This window comes from Gallinula chloropus (assembly GCF_964237585.1).
Source record: "Gallinula chloropus genome assembly, chromosome: 2".
Taxonomy (NCBI): domain Eukaryota; kingdom Metazoa; phylum Chordata; class Aves; order Gruiformes; family Rallidae; genus Gallinula; species Gallinula chloropus.
In genome coordinates this window covers 3,022,387-3,037,863 of record NC_140086.1, presented here as the reverse complement: position 1 = coordinate 3,037,863, position 15,477 = coordinate 3,022,387, and the positions used below count along the sequence as shown (strand labels likewise).

At 44.2% G+C, this 15,477-nt stretch overlaps 1 protein-coding gene across 1 annotated transcript in view; it reads left to right on the top strand.

Moving 5' to 3' along the window:
• Positions 1-15,477, top strand: part of ADGRB1 (adhesion G protein-coupled receptor B1) — a gene marked incomplete at both ends in the record, with an annotated part of 216,676 nt that overhangs the window by 150,026 nt on the left and 51,173 nt on the right. Inside the window, 3 exons of the mRNA XM_084279731.1 lie at positions 1,378-1,480; positions 6,542-6,692; positions 11,232-11,301. Coding sequence (XP_084135857.1) covers positions 1,378-1,480; positions 6,542-6,692; positions 11,232-11,301 — 324 coding nt within the window. The remainder of the gene's footprint in view (positions 1-1,377; positions 1,481-6,541; positions 6,693-11,231; positions 11,302-15,477) is intronic.

The window sequence follows — 15,477 nt, the reverse complement described above, 5'->3', positions numbered from 1 at the left end:
AAATGAGGAAATTTGGGATCAAATTGGCTGTGAAAGGAACAAGAGGTTCATTTTGCAGGCAGTCAACCTAGTTCCTAGCTGAGCTGGAAGCCTGAGTTTTGTAGTCTGTTCTGGGGTTGGATGAGTTTCCCAGAGAACTACCTATAAATCAGATTTCCAAAGTTCAGGCAACTTTGCAGCAGTGACTTTTTTTGTATCCAGGGTAGCATATCCTCAAGGCTCATATTTATCCAAAGGTAAAACTCAGAGAGAAGTTAAAATCAAAAGTTAAAATTGAAAATCAGTAGGTCTAAACACACACTAAACTTGTCCTGCCTACCTAGTTAGAAACTCAAAACTCTGCAGCCAAAGCACGACCAACTCACTCTTGCTAAAATTAGTTAATGAAATTAAATTACCAATATAAATAGTTGATGTGCTGGAATATAGGAAATAATCCTGCATTAGCCTCCAGGGGTGAGCTGGTTGATTAATAGATCTGTTTCTAATTTCTATAAGCATCAGCGTCTACTCTTCACTCATCTGGTATTCAGGCAGGGTCCTTGCCGAATCACTGAGATTATTCATGTGTGTGAGTGGTGGTGTGGTCAGGTCCTGAGTCAATCCTTGAGGACTTGCACTTTTGCAATTCCCTTTGAATTTTATTAGGTACATAAAACTGCCTTCAAAGAAATTTTCCTCCATAGCCAGTGGTTTGGATTAATCGTTGTGCAGATACCTCAGTAGCAAGTTGATGCTGTGCTGCCCATTGAAAGTCAGAAATGACAAATAGCCTGCTCCTGCAAGGTGCTGAAGGCAACAGCTTCCTAACTTGGATCCCTAATGTCCTAGAACAACAACTGCAGTTACCTATTTGAGAAGTCTTCTCACCTTAGAAGGGGTTGTCAGGTAAAACAAAGGGGAATGCTGAATCACAAACACTTTGTTGTGAAGGTGCATGCATTTGTAATCTGCTTTCATTGCCAGCATGCCTGTGGCTCTTCTTATTTGGGATTTTTTTTCCATGTGTTGGCTGTATGTTTTCTTTTAAGCTCCTTTTCAAATCCCCTTTCAAGTAAGCAGAGCTGAAGAAGACTTGCAGCACCCTCCTGTTTTAGGAGCAGCTCAGACTAGGGACCAGGCTGGCCCCTAGTTTGTTGACTCATGCTCTTAACTCCAGCATTGATTGAGGGGGGAGGATGGAGAGATCTGTGGGCTGAGCACCCAAGCTCTCCCCCTTCCTTTTCTCTTTGTTCTTGTCTGTTTAACATATAAGATCTGCAGGAAATGGGCAATCTCCCTGGCCCAGTGCAACCTGCACCTGGTTGATGCTTTTCAGAGGTAACTTAATGAAGTTATAACAGGGTGGATCTCCTTCCCCCTCTTGTCTTGCTGCAGGTATATTCGCTCAGAGCGCTCTGTCATTCTTATCAACTTCTGCCTATCCATCATCTCCTCCAACGCTCTCATCCTGATTGGACAGACCCAGACCCGGAATAAGGTAGGAGATCAGTTGGGTTTTGTGGGTTTGTTTGTTTTTCCTCTGATTTTAGCACTGAAATGATCCATTCAGGCAGTGTGCTTCCTCACTTTTCCTCCATCTGTTAATTCTCCACATGTCGAAGACAACGACTAACTGGCAGATTTCAATTTTCTCTTTCTCTCCCTTTGATAATTTGTCAGCATCCTCAGGGCTTTGATTAAAACCATTGTGATATTTTTTTAATATCTGCCTAGAGTAGTTGGCACATGGCACAGTGAAGAAGCATGGCTATTTGCAAGGCTTTTAACCATTTTATTTTCCCAAAATTACAAAGACAGACGGATTGAGAAAAGGCTTTAAAAAAAAGAAAACACACCAAAAACTCGGCTTTACATTTATTTCTCCAACTTTTATACTCTGAGCTTAAAGCACTTGGCAGATGTTTAACAAACAGCCACAAAAACCACCTTTTTTTGGAGTAGGAAGTGTTGCCAGACACGCTGTGCATGCTGCAGAGCCTTGAGGGACTCACAGTGTCTCAAGCAGTAAAGGTGAGCTGTAACGTGGATTTTCAAGCTACATGCACTGGTTGCACGTAGATGACTTGCTATGTCAGACACCCATCTGGAGAGCATCGTGTTGCCTGTGTGACTTTTCTCCATTTAAAGTACTTTCCATTTCCCTGTTGGTGTCTGGCAGAACAAATCATAGAATCATGGAATTGTTAAGGTTGGAAAAGACCTCCAAGATCATCTAGTCCAACCATCCCCCTACCACCTACATTACTTACTAAACCATGTCCTCATCCAACCTTTCCCTAAACACCCTGAGGGACAGTGACTCCACCACCTTCCTGGGCAACCTGTTCCATTGCACAGTCACTCTTTCTGAGAGGAAATTTCTCCTCATTTCTAACCTGAACCTCTGCTGATGCAACTTGCAGACATTCCCTCTCGTCTTATTACTTGTTATCTGTAAGAAGAGGCTGACCCCCAGCTCACCACAACCTCCTTTCAGGTGGTTGTAGAGAGCAAGAAGGTCTCCCCTGAAACTCCTCCAGACTAAACACCCCTCAGTCCCTCAGCTTCTCCTCATCAGACTTGTGTTCCATCCCGTTCACCAGCTTTATTGCCTTTCTCTGGACATGCTCCAGGGCCTTGGTGCCTTTCTTGTAGTGAGAGACCCAAAAACTGAACACAGCACTTGAGGTGTCGAGTCACCAGATGATCACGTCCCTGGTCCTTCTGACTACACTAGAATGCATCATATTGGTAGGGACCTTTAAAGGTCCTCTAGTCCAACCTCTTCACTAGATCAGGTTTCTCAGAGCCCCATCAAGCCTGACCTTGAATATCTCCAGGGATGGGGGCTCCACTACCTCTCTGGGCAACCTGTTCCAGTGATCCACCACTCATATTGAAGACTTTTTTCCGGATATCCAATCTAAATCTCCCCTTTTCTAGTGTCACACCATTGCCCCTTCACCCTATTGCTACATGCTCTCCAGATCAGTTCTTCCCCAGCTTTCTTATAGGCACCTTTCAGGGACTGGAAGGCTTCTATAAGATCTCCCCTGAGCCTTCTCTTCTCCAAGCTGAATCACCCCAACTCTCTCAGCCTATCTTCATATGCTGTCTTTAAATCACTGCTCATTATTTGTGTTTTCATGTTGCTCCAACCATCCAAATTCCACTGAGCAGAAAAGAGAGGCAAGAAGTGTCCTCCACTGCTCTTGCTGCCAAAGTTGCAATCAGAACTCAAAATCTAGTCTTTAATTAACAGCAACCAGTGACAAGCTGTTTTTTTTTTAAACATCTACTTTTGTAGCCAGAGCATATTGTCACTTTTGGAATAATTTCTGCAGAGAAGCCCCAGGGTTTAATGAATCACAGAGACTCATTCATATGGAGAGCCCTTTGGGTTAGGGTTACGTTATATTTTAGGGAAAGCTTTACAGCTTCTGGAGTCATGTGTGTGCAGAGAGGTGTGGAGAGCTGCAGTCAGCCAGCTCTGCTCCTATTAAACAATTGTCCTTCAGAATATAACTAAGCAAAGCCAAATTTTCATAGAATCATAGAATGCTTTGGGTTGGAAGGGACCTCAAAATCATCTAGTTCCAAACCCCCTGCCATGAGCAGCCTCCAGACCAGGTTGCCCAAAGCACCATCCAACCTGGCCTTAAACGCTTCCAGGGATGGAGCTTCCACAGCCTCTCTGGGCAACCTATTCCACTGCCTCACCACCCTCATAATAAAGAATTCTTCCAAGGACAACGTGTTTTTTGAAGAAAGGATGAGCTAAACTCTCACTTTCCCTGGGTACATTTACTGCAACCCCAGGTGTTTACTAGGAGCTTCTTTCCATAGAAAGAGATGGATGCTCATCATGACATACCATGGCTGGACCTCCTCTGTAGTTACTCTTCTTCACTCCAGGACAGGAGGTGGATGTCTTCACCTTCTCCCACTCCCTTCAGAGCACAGTTGTGAGCTCAGGTTTTCCCTCATGCTTTTTTTTTCTCACATCATATTGGGTGTTCACTGGCAGTGCTGTTAGGTGGGATTCAAAGCTCCCGGCTGCGATTGCATGAGGCAGATTAGCTCTTTGCACATACATATGCATGAAATCCCATAAATAGAAAGATTATTCTTGGGTTTCCGCTCAGCCATCTAGTAAACAGTCTTTGGCAGGGAACAGAGAAAGGAAACTATACAACAAAGAGACGAAGGAGTGTAAATTAGGATTTTATTCACATTCAATTATTGATAATGGAGTGTCTTAAAATGTTGGTGATTGGTTTATAATTGCAGTTACTCTGGGAGAATTTCTACAGTATTAGTTTCCCTAGAAATGCCAAATTCTCCCTTGATTTTCATCTGGGTAACCTCTAAGACGAGGCCCCACGCCTGGATTTGCTAAGCTTTTTGAAGATGAAAGGCCTTGGAAAAGGCTAAAAAATTACAGTCAGCAATAACATGATACAGAAGAAGTGAATGCTGCATGAACTGGCCCTATCTCAAAGGCATGGCTACGTGCTGCAAGGAAACAGATTTCTCCTCTTGGTGGAAAGCAAGGACTAATGGCTTTGACAGACTGACAAGCTCAGCTAGATCTTTCTGCAGCAAGTTGGGACATCATATCCCTGTGCTTAGGCCCTCTTGGATATTTATATTTTGGTTTTTGCTTATTACAAGGAAGGAAAAACCTGCAGCAGTGGTAGCAGAAGCAAATATGTGTCTGCCCATCAGCTGGCTAAATTCACAGCCTGGTTTCATTGAGACAATGAGTTTATACTGGCCCAGCTGAGATCTGCATATTTTTATTGTGTTCCCCTCTTGTCCTTCCCTTTCTATCAAAACTCTGTTACTGAGGGAAGAAAAAAACCCCTGGAAAATGTAACACTCTGGTATAAAATTGGAAAGCAAATTATTTCCATCCTTGTTACAAACCAGTGGCAAACTGGGCAGAACCATATTGGTGTGGAACAAAATCAAAATGGTGAAGTGAGAAGTCTATGAAAAAAAATAAATAAAGAGTTCTAGAATAAAAGTCCCTCAAAATACATTCCAGAAAGCATCCTGTGTTTTTAACTGGTTTATGTAGGTCTGTAAACTGATGAATAGCAACCACCTTTTTAGGGTACTTTTAAAACGTGAAAATTACTTGAAATTATCGTATCGAGCTGTGTTATTTGTACTGAGCTGTCATCCAAAATCCATTTATAGGCAGAATACCAAGGGGTTTGGTGTCACATACAAATATGGAACAACAAAAAAAAGACAGTCCCTGTCTCAAAGCACACAGAGTCTTACTTTTATTCACAACCTCTGATAACGTCAGTTTGTGCCAGTCTGTGAATCGAGATAAAATCAGGATAAAAGACACTCCCTGCATGAGAGCTCTGTGTTGAAAGATGCTGGTGGATGAAAAAAAAAAAGGGGGGAAGGTTCATTGACCGTAAACTCAAAGTCTGTTTCCTAATATAACTCAAAGCAGAGAAATTCTTCGTTATAAACCTCCCCCTCCCCCTCAACATGCCCGAAGCCTTTTATTTATTTATTTATTTTTAAATCCAGAGTCACTTTTAAAGTCTATTTGCTCTCCTTTCTCCTTGGGAGCCACTGGAGTTTCTTTCCATCGTTTTCTTCTTGAGTACATTGATTCCCCATTTCCAACTCACAGATGGTGGAAATTAAGCACAGCTCTGGCAGAGTTAAACAGAGCGGCACCAATTTGCACCGGTGAAAGATCTGGCCTTGCTGAGTTAAAAACAAAGACGAGCTTGTCAGCTTTCCAGTCCATCTCTCTGGCACTTACAGGATTGTTCTTCATAATGCATTTGCTAGTACTTTCCCCAGTTTAATTTTAAATGGCTTAAGCTCCCTGCCTTTCCCTTGAGAGATTTCCCCACCAAGTAGTAGAGCTCACCAGTATGAAATTCCTTTTAATGTAGGTAGTTTTGTTTTTTTTTTTCCCTTTCTTTCTTTTTTTCCCCTCTCTGCTAGTAGTTATATGCTCTTGTACAACTCTGCACCACTCATGTTTGCAGTCCTTACAAGCCCTTGGCAGCCGTGGTTTCACCCGGCTCTCACGGCTTAACTCCTTCACTCAGTGATACTTCCCTGGCAAGGGACACTGTCTAAATTGCCTTCCTCTGATTTCATTTCTATGGCTGGGCTGCCAACGACATGGTGCTTTGCAAAACCTTTTGAGCTGAGATTAGTGCACGGCTTCCTAACTGCTCTGTCCTCCCTGAAAGGATCGTGGCAATGGTTTTGATCCTTTGGAAAATAAATATGTTTTACTGAAGCCAAGAAAGAACCAGGATGGGACATGGACTCAGCAAAGGTGTTAGCCATGGGCTTATCATAGAGCTCATGCTTAAAAGCAGATGATTTCCATGCAGCACTTAAGTTTGGGTCCTTTGCTAGGTCAATGCTTGTGGGGGAGACTTGTCTTTTCATGTCCTTATCTCCATGACTTTGCCTTCCAGAGCCTGGTTTGGAAGCATCTCTCTGTACCTTCTGCTCTCTCCACCTGCTGCTCTTCTCACTTGTCCTCCTTTCCTCCTCTCTCTAGGTGATATGCACACTGGTGGCGGCTTTCTTGCACTTCTTCTTCCTCTCCTCTTTCTGCTGGGTGCTGACCGAGGCTTGGCAGTCCTACATGGCCGTGACGGGCCGGTTACGGAACCGCATCATCCGCAAGCGCTTCTTGTGTCTCGGATGGGGTGAGGATCCTGGGTCTGCGGAGCAGCTGCCACAGGACAGGGGGGAAAGTCCTATCCCCATCCATAGATGCCGAGCAGAAAGGGTTCAGGCGACAAGAGGGACTGATGCTCTGCAGAATGTTTGGCAGAGGGTGCTTGCAAGCATTTTGGGGGTGTCAGAAAGGGATTGAGATGGTTAAAAATAGCACAGGCAAAAGCCCTAAGTCCTGCCTACTGCCCAGCATACCCAAGGGTTGTGCAACATAGACGAGCCGGGAGGGATTGAGTTTTCAAAGGGTGTGCTGGGGGGTGGTTTCTCCTGGGTTTGGGTTTCTTTCTTGCTTTCTCCTATTCTTTCTCCCCTGTCTCCTCCTGTGTGCAACCCAGAGTGAAGCAAGCTCTGAAATCTCGTCTCCATGGCAGCAGGGCCTTTTGTAGACAAATAAACTACGAGACTGGTGCAGACGCTTGTAACTAATTTTTCTCCCTCTGCCTCTTCCCTATGTTTAATTTATTAGCCTTAAATGATGCATTCTGTAGTAGAAAACAAACACAAACCCATAACCTGGGCTTTCAAAGCAATAACAAGCGAGTGTTTGAAAGGAGCAACTGAACAAAAAGTTGCTCAAAAGCAAGTTGGCAAAGAAGAGAAGAGGAAAGAGAAAGCGTTGCACTCCTGAGTTGTATTAGTGTCTGGTTTTACTACTGAAGTCTAGCATTTCACCCCAGGCAAGATATTTCTGATGCTTATGAAGCGCCCTGATGTGATTTATTCTGGCACATCAAGAGCCGTCCTCATTCCAGCACCTGCATCCCTTTAAGTTCTCACTCCTGGATTCTGCTCACAATAGAAAATAAATTGTGTTATTAAAATATAGTGTTGGTGTGTAGGAGGGGCATAGCCACGTACGTGCAAAGCAATGCGCCTGTGTGTGTTCATGCATATGGTTATCCACAATCTGTGAGCCAAGGAGCATCAGAGATATCGAATGCAACAGACTAATAGCTTTTCCAGGTAATAAAAAGGGATTTTTCTGATTTGTAAAAGCTGGGACCAGATGGGTGTGTTAGCCAAGGGAATTTTAGATGAGTGACATTCACATTTGTAGTCGGTACAGATTAAAAAAAACAACCACCCTACATGTGTAGAAGCATAGTTTGCACTGCTGGTAAAACATCATCATCACTGAGCTAGGATGCACTGGCTGATAAATGATGCATAATAACCATTTGGAATAGGTTACGACAAGAAGTGAAGAACATTCTTGCCTATTAAGGCAGCAAGGGAATTTCCAATATTTAGCATCCAGCTAGACTTCAGCTCTAGAGCTGGGATTAATGACACTTCCAAGAGGAAAGAGGCTGAAAATATGTTTTAAAGAGCATAATCTGAAATAATTAGCACAATTCATTTTGTCATGGGCTTATTCTCCCCCTTTTCCCCCTTTGCATATTAACATTTCTCTAAGCCCTTGTTCTAGACATCTTTGCCAAGTTCTCAGTTGCTGTCAACTGAAGCTCATTGAAGCTATAGTGGTTTTCATCAGCAGTGAAGTTTATTCCCAGTTTTTCTGTCCTATTCTTGAGTATCCAACTTTGCCTTTCCAAAAAAAAAGGAGTTTTTAGCAGTTAGATTTTCTTTATCATTATTATTTAGAACAGACAGACAAACCATTCCCTAGAAATAGTCCAGTCATTATATTTAGCTCTAGTAAAGAAGGAATAATTTTTTTCAGCCTTTTACAACCATGTCATAGTTTCTACAACTGGATTTTTAATGCTGCCATAGCTCTGTGTGGGTCTTCAGATGTCCATAACAGTTATGGCTCTTGGTAGTTATTAGCAAAAACCCTTTCCTAGAGGGACGGGATGAAGACAGGACCCGATCCTCCTCAGACCTGGCAGTACAAAACTCATGGAAACACATTTCTAACACATTTATTTCCAATTGTGAATGCAAAATTCACTTTCTGCAGGAAGGTCCCAAAAACCTTGCCAGTGATTACATAGTGTGAGAGACTGCCTAAAAGGCTGATATGAGCTACACGGACTATATAGGACAGACCAGTTATGAGTAACTTTCAAATAATCAAAAAATAAATTGAGTTTTGATTTCCCCCCCCCCTGTCTAATCACATTTAACTGTGAATAGACCATTAACAGCTTTTCCAAGGTAGAGAAGTGCAGCGTGATGATGCTCTCTGGCTTAGTTACCATGGCATAGCTACCACCCTCAATAAATACTGCTTGCAGAGATTAATTTTTAGCACAAGCTGGGGCTCAGTACAAGTCAGTCCCTGTAATCTGATGAGTTCACAGCCTGAGTCTGTATTTCTGCATAATTATCACGTCTCAGAGAAGCACTTTGAGAAGAACAACTTGCTATTTTTGGTGGAGCCTTAGCCAACTTTCCTCTTCCACAGGGCCTTGTGCATCAAGCTATACTCCTGAAAAAAACCCCTATCACATAGGTTTTCTTGGTGTGCTTGCCATGGGATGACATATTGATGTCATCATAGTGAATATGGCATTCAGGTTATATCCAGATGAGGTGCGAAAGAGGCTCAGTAAGAGGAGAATACTCAGAGAAGAAGAAAAGGAGAGGAGTAGAAAGGAGAGGGAAAGAAGGAAAGAGGGAACAAAGGGGGAAAAAAGGGGAAAGAAAGGGAAGGGGAAGGGGAAGGGGAAGGGGAAGGGGAAGGGGAAGGGGAAGGGGAAGGGGAAGGGGAAGGGGAAGGGGAAGGGGAAGGGGAAGGGGAAGGGGAAGGGGAAGGGGAAGGGGAAGGGGAAGAGAAGGAGAGGAGAGGAGAGGAGAGGAGAGGAGAGGAGAGGAGAGGAGAGGAGAGGAGAGGAGAGGAGAGGAGAGGAGAGGAGAGGAGAGGAGAGGAGAGGAGAGGAGAGGAGAGGAGAGGAGAGGAGAGGAGAGGAGAGGAGAGGAGAGGAGAGGAGAGGAGAGGAAAGGACATCCTTTAAACCCACTGCTTGTTGTTTTTTAACTGATCAAACATGAGCTGTATTTGGAAATCTCATATGAGAAGAGAGAAACAGTCACCTTTATGATAATTCTGAAATGCTATATATTCCAGCCAACTTGGCCTTAGCTCCCAGTTGGCTGCAGACCCTCACTATTAATCAATCTTGCAATGATTTGTGTTGCTGAATGACCACCTTGCCAGCAGGGTTATTGTTTGGATGCTGTGTCTGCACATCCTTTCGATCTACAGCATCTTCTGCAGAGCAACCTGCCATGACCTCTATAGCACATGAATTAAGGTCTTGTCAAGAAGCACTAATCCTAGCTGGCTACTGATCCTGCTAATTCTTAATGGGATTTGCCCATCTTTAGCATGGAGACAGCTTAATTCATCATGTCACAAGAAGGAGGGCTATAAAAAGCCACATGGAGGCCTCCATAGCTGAAGAACAAGAATATTACTAGCTGATATCCAGGCATTCCTTTATGGAAAGGGGGAGAGCTGAGCTGGAGCTACTGAACCAGAAAAGTACCCAATCTCCTCCACAGATCCTTGAGCAGTTTATCCTTGAGCAGGCATAAGAAGGATCAGAAGACTATTAGCAAGATGTATTGTCTTGTGCTAGTTCTGACTGTGCCTAGGCATTCAAGGACCCAACAATTTCAGAACTTTTTAATGAGTTTTAGGCTAATAACCAGCAGGTTGCACGATAACCAGCATGTTTTCTTTATACTCCTCACTGTAATTTTATGGGAACTTCTGGCTGTAAGATCAAGGCCATAGTTTTACTCCCTTACACACCTAAAATGACATCTCTTGGTGGTACTGTTAGATGATGGTGCTCTGAAGGTAAATTGTACTTTGAATATTGTGGCCACAGACTAACTTGCTCATCTTCTGATGTACTTGTAATGAAGTGTGTCTTTTCAAGGGCAGTTCGTTTCTCTTGGCTTATTCCCCTCTTGGAAACAAAAAGGGAGCAAGTCTCTGGCAAAAGAAGTATCCTTGTTTGCAGAAAGACATGATATTCTGATGCTCTTTTCCTCTGTTGTTCAGAGGGACCTGCTCTATTATAAATCACGGCCCAGCACTTAGGGAATCTGTTTGGGATGGGGGAACTCAGTTTCTATTTCCTTTTCTGTCTCATTTGAAATGAGATTTGAACCCTGATTGTTCATCATACCTTGTTAAGAGCAAACATAGCCCTTAATCTCCTCCTTGCTAGCTTCTTTCACTGGGGTTGTGGCTAAATATTCCATCTTCAGGAGATAAACTTAAATATTCCTGGCCAGACTGTGTACCTAAGACTGAAATAAATAAATTTTATGCATCTGCATGTACAGTCAGTGCCCTCACAACTGCTGAGACCACAGCAGGATATGAGCTGATTACAGTTGATGGCATTTACTTCATTAGCAGAGGTAACAAGGGTTCACGCTTTTGGTTTTGAAGGTCCTGAATTCAGTCAGCTAAAGACCAAGGCTGGGACAGATGCTGCTAGAGAAACACTGAAAGAAGGGGTTGAATGCAAGAAGAGCCACATATGTGCTGAAATGACCAATTTTCTCTTCTTTCATTTCTGTAGGGCTCCCTGCCTTGGTGGTTGCCATCTCTGTGGGATTTACTAAAGCCAAGGGATACGGCACCGTGAACTAGTGAGTAAAAAGATCTCTTTTTCCTTTTTCCTTCTTGTCTCATCCTCCATCCTTGTCAAAATCCAGTTGCTGACTCGCAGGACACAGGGTAGGAGCTAAAGTCTCATATGCTGCCGTGGCAGAGGAAAGCAAGGATGATGGGAGAAGAAGGAGCCATCCTCCCTCCCTGCCTCCTCAAACCATCAGCTGGCTGAGGCAGATTGTGTATTCCTTTGAAAACAAGTTCACAGGGACTAGTTAGATTTAACTGTTCCATCTATGACATCACTTTGATCTAAGTGCCTCCTATTTTTTAGATGTGTTTAGATTTATATTTTAGGGGAAAATGCGGAATATTTAACATTTAGGATGTTTAAAAATTAAAACTAGCATTTGTGTTTATCTGTTTAGCAGTTTCCTTGATTGGTCCCAGGTTTTCAGAATAGATCAGCTCAGTCTTAGGCACCAGAATGAGCATGAGTTTTTCAAGCCAAAGATTTGAAAGCAATCTGAATTTGCCTGTTTTCTGAATTCCACAGGATTTTCCATCAGGAAGGAAATGGAAAAGGAAAGGAAAGGAAAGGAAAGGAAAGGAAAGGAAAGGAAAGGAAAGGAAAGGAAAGGAAAGGAAAGGAAAGGAAAGGAAAGGAAAGGAAAGGAAAGGAAAGGAAAGGAAAGGAAAGGAAAGGAAAAAGGAAAGGAAAGGGGAAAGGAAAAAGGAAAGGAAAGGGGAAAGGAAAGGAAAGGAAAGGAAAGGAAAGGAAAGGAAAGGAAAGGAAAGGAAAGGAAAGGAAAGGAAAGGAAAGGAAAGGAAAGGAAAGGAAAGGAAAGGAAAGGAAAGGAAAGGAAAGGAAAGGAAAGGAAAGGAAAGGAAAGGAAAGGAAAGGAAAGGAAAGGAAAGGAAATAACAGAAAAAGACTCTGCAGAGGTGAAAAACATATTAGGGCAAGGCTGGAATCACTCAGAGCTGAGCATTATTACAACTTTTAAAAAATAGAGAAAGTGTTACTTTTTTTTTACTGCATTGTGAAAAAGTTTATCATTTTTATGCATAGTGGCAGCCAAAGGATAATATTCTATGTAGCAATAAATCAGGCCCTTCCCTACTGCAACCAATCATTACCCAGAGGCTCCCTGGCCAGTGGTTTGCATCCCACATGAATGATGTTGAAGACTAAAGCTGGAGATGTGGCCAGCAACAGATGACAGTTTGGTAGGTCCACGGAGGAAATGTCATGTGGAATCTCTGTTCTTTCTCAGTTCCCACCATATCCTGCACACCCATGACTAAACTGTCCAGGGTTTACATTTTGATAGCAGGATTCCCCATTTGCTTTGCAGTCTAATTTACTGTAAGGTGGGTTTGTCAAATGCAAAACTGTAGATAAAATTCCTGAAGCCTGTGCTGGCATCAGGATGCATCCACTCTACCTCTCCTGCCTTGCCTACCCCACCTCAGCTGACATGGCTTCAGTGTGTCCTGGTGGAGAGGACTCCAATGCTTGTTGTATGACTCAGAACAGGACACCACACAGCCTGGCTTTCAGAAGCATGTCTGAGATCCCAAATGCCCTTTAGCTTTCTTGTGGCTCTGCTGCTTCTGGCCCTTTACTCCATGCAAATCCATGAGAACAATTCATAATGAATAAGCATCAGGGGAATAGGAGGGAGGTCCTAAATATTTCTGCATCCTTTCCTGTTTCTAGACTGGTGGGAATTGGTGCAAAAGCTTAGTAGCCCCTTCTCTGTTAATGGTTATGGGCCACCACAGAGTTTTGTGGTCAACATTGACCACACAAAAGAGCCTGGGTGGGAGGAAGGAGGAACGTGCAGGAGAGCACACCCTATTTCACTGCCCTGGACCACTGTGTGCCAACATTACCCCTCCCCAGAGCTAAACCCTCCCAGACTGCAGCCAAAAGGGTGTCAAAGCATGACAAAACCTGCTGGACTCCTGCTTTGCTTTCAGATTGGCACACCATCAAGGTGGCCAACAGGCTGTGTTGACTTTCCTTGGTTCCCATCACTCTTCTCCTTTTACTGCTAGTCTTCTGACTCCTTTCAGCCCTAAAGACTCTGTTACTTCTTGCATTCAAGGGCTGGATGCTGCCTGTCTTGCAGCCCAGCAGGCTGGCTGGTTGCCTGGGGGATGGCAGGGGATCCTGTGCTCCCAGCAGGACCTGTAGTCTAAATGACAGCGTTTCCTTTCTCTCCTGTCAGGGTGCTTGTCACCAAAATAACAGGGGACCTCCACACTCCAGCAAGTCCCATTTGGTCCTTCTTTCACCCCCTCCCACAGTACTGCAGCACAGTAGGTGGTAAAGCTGGTGAGTCCTCTCAAGTACAGAGGACCCATCAGACATATGTAACCCTGCCATCGTCTTGTAATTCCTGCTGGTTGGCTTTACTGAGAGCTGGGGCTAATCAGAGCTACCTTGAAGTCACACACTCAAGCTAGAGTGTCTGCTCAACTCTGCACCAAGCAGTGTGGATGTCCCTGTGGGTGCTGCTTAAGGAGTCACAGAATCACAGAATCATAGGGCTTGGAAGGGACCTTGAGAGATCATTGGCTCCAACCCCCCTGCCAAAGCAGCTCCCTAGCTCATATTGCACAGATAGGTGTCCAGATGGGTCTTGAATATCTCCAGAGAAGGAGACTCCACAACCCCCCTGGGCAGCCTGTCCCAGGGCTCCCTCACCCTCACTGTGTAAAAGTTCTTCCACATGTTGGTGCGAAACTTCCTGTGCTCCAACTTGAAGCCATTGCCCCTTGTCCTGAAAAAGGGCTGGCTATTTCCCCCTGCATCCCATACTGAAGATATTTATAAACATTAATAAGGTCCCCCCTTAGTCTTCTCCAGGCTGAACAGCCCCAGCTCACTCAGCCTTTCCTCACAGGGGAAATGCTCCAGGCCTTGAATCATCTCCATGTCCCTCCTCTGGACTCTCTCCAGGACATGCCTGTCTTTTCTATCCCAGGGAGCCCAGAACTGGACACAACACTCCAGATGGGGCCTGACCAGGGCAGAGTAGAGGGGGAGGATCACCTCCTTTGACCTGCTGGCCACACTTCTCTTGATGTCCCTCTCCTTCCTTCACACAACAAGCAGCAAATGGGTTCATGAGCCATGATGCTGAATGCAAAATGGTGCTGAGCATCACTGTAAAGAGAGTTACATTTGCATGTTGCTGCATTTTATAAAGTGAAGCAGTAATTGTGTGGACCAAGCTAGGCTGTGTGCCCCCAGCAGACTGCTGTGCTGGGCACTTACCCCTTTTTTCCTGCCTAAAAGGCATAGAAACTGTTTTACATGTATGTGTGGAGAGACCCTTGGTTTTACCTCTCCTCTAGAGCAAAGTCAGTATGCATTTCAGAGCTGAACTCCAAAACTTGAGGTTGTTCAGAGCTAGATTTAACACTGCCTGATGCTAAAGGCATATAAACAGAGTAAACAGGCTTGGATTGAAGCTTGTCCCAAGGTGTTTGTTGATTTCTGACCATTTCAGGAGTGTGTGAGGTAGTTGCAAAGCCTGGAGCTAAAGCTCAGTGGCTATTTTAGGTTTGGCTGTAGTGAGTGCAGGGCACAGGGCATTGCAAACAGGCAGTGGCAGACTCTCAAGGCATGTAGTTTCCAGCTTGGAGATGAAAGGAAGGACATTAGCTACAACACATCCCTCCCTGTGAAGCAAAGGACAAGAGCTGGCATGATAAACCACAAGGGACTTTGCAGCCTCTTTCAAAGCTTCTTCCAACCCTGCAATTTCTTAATCCTAAGAGTAGTGCATTAGCACCCATTGGTTTTCTTGTGGAGATGGGTGTTAAGACAAAGCAGGGCGCTGGAGTTTAGCTGGAGCACAGGATTTGGCACTCAACATCAGGGTTTTTTTTCTCATCCCACTCACAAAGGTAAAAGAAACCCCAACATTATCAATGGGACACGGTCATGAGAGCATTTTGAGGACAGCTGCAGCTGTTGAAGGTGTTGCAGCATTAATCTTGGTGTTACAGACTCTCAGAACAAGGCTGGTGCAAAGGACAGTGTGTGCCTCTGTGTCACACTGACTGAAGATGTTCATCTGCAGGGATGAACAAGACAAGGTGGCCAACTGTAGTAGAGGAAGTTAAGGGAAGGACCTCCAACAAGAGTGGTCTGCCTGGGCCCTAAGCAAACTTTTGCCCATTTTTGTCCTCTTTAT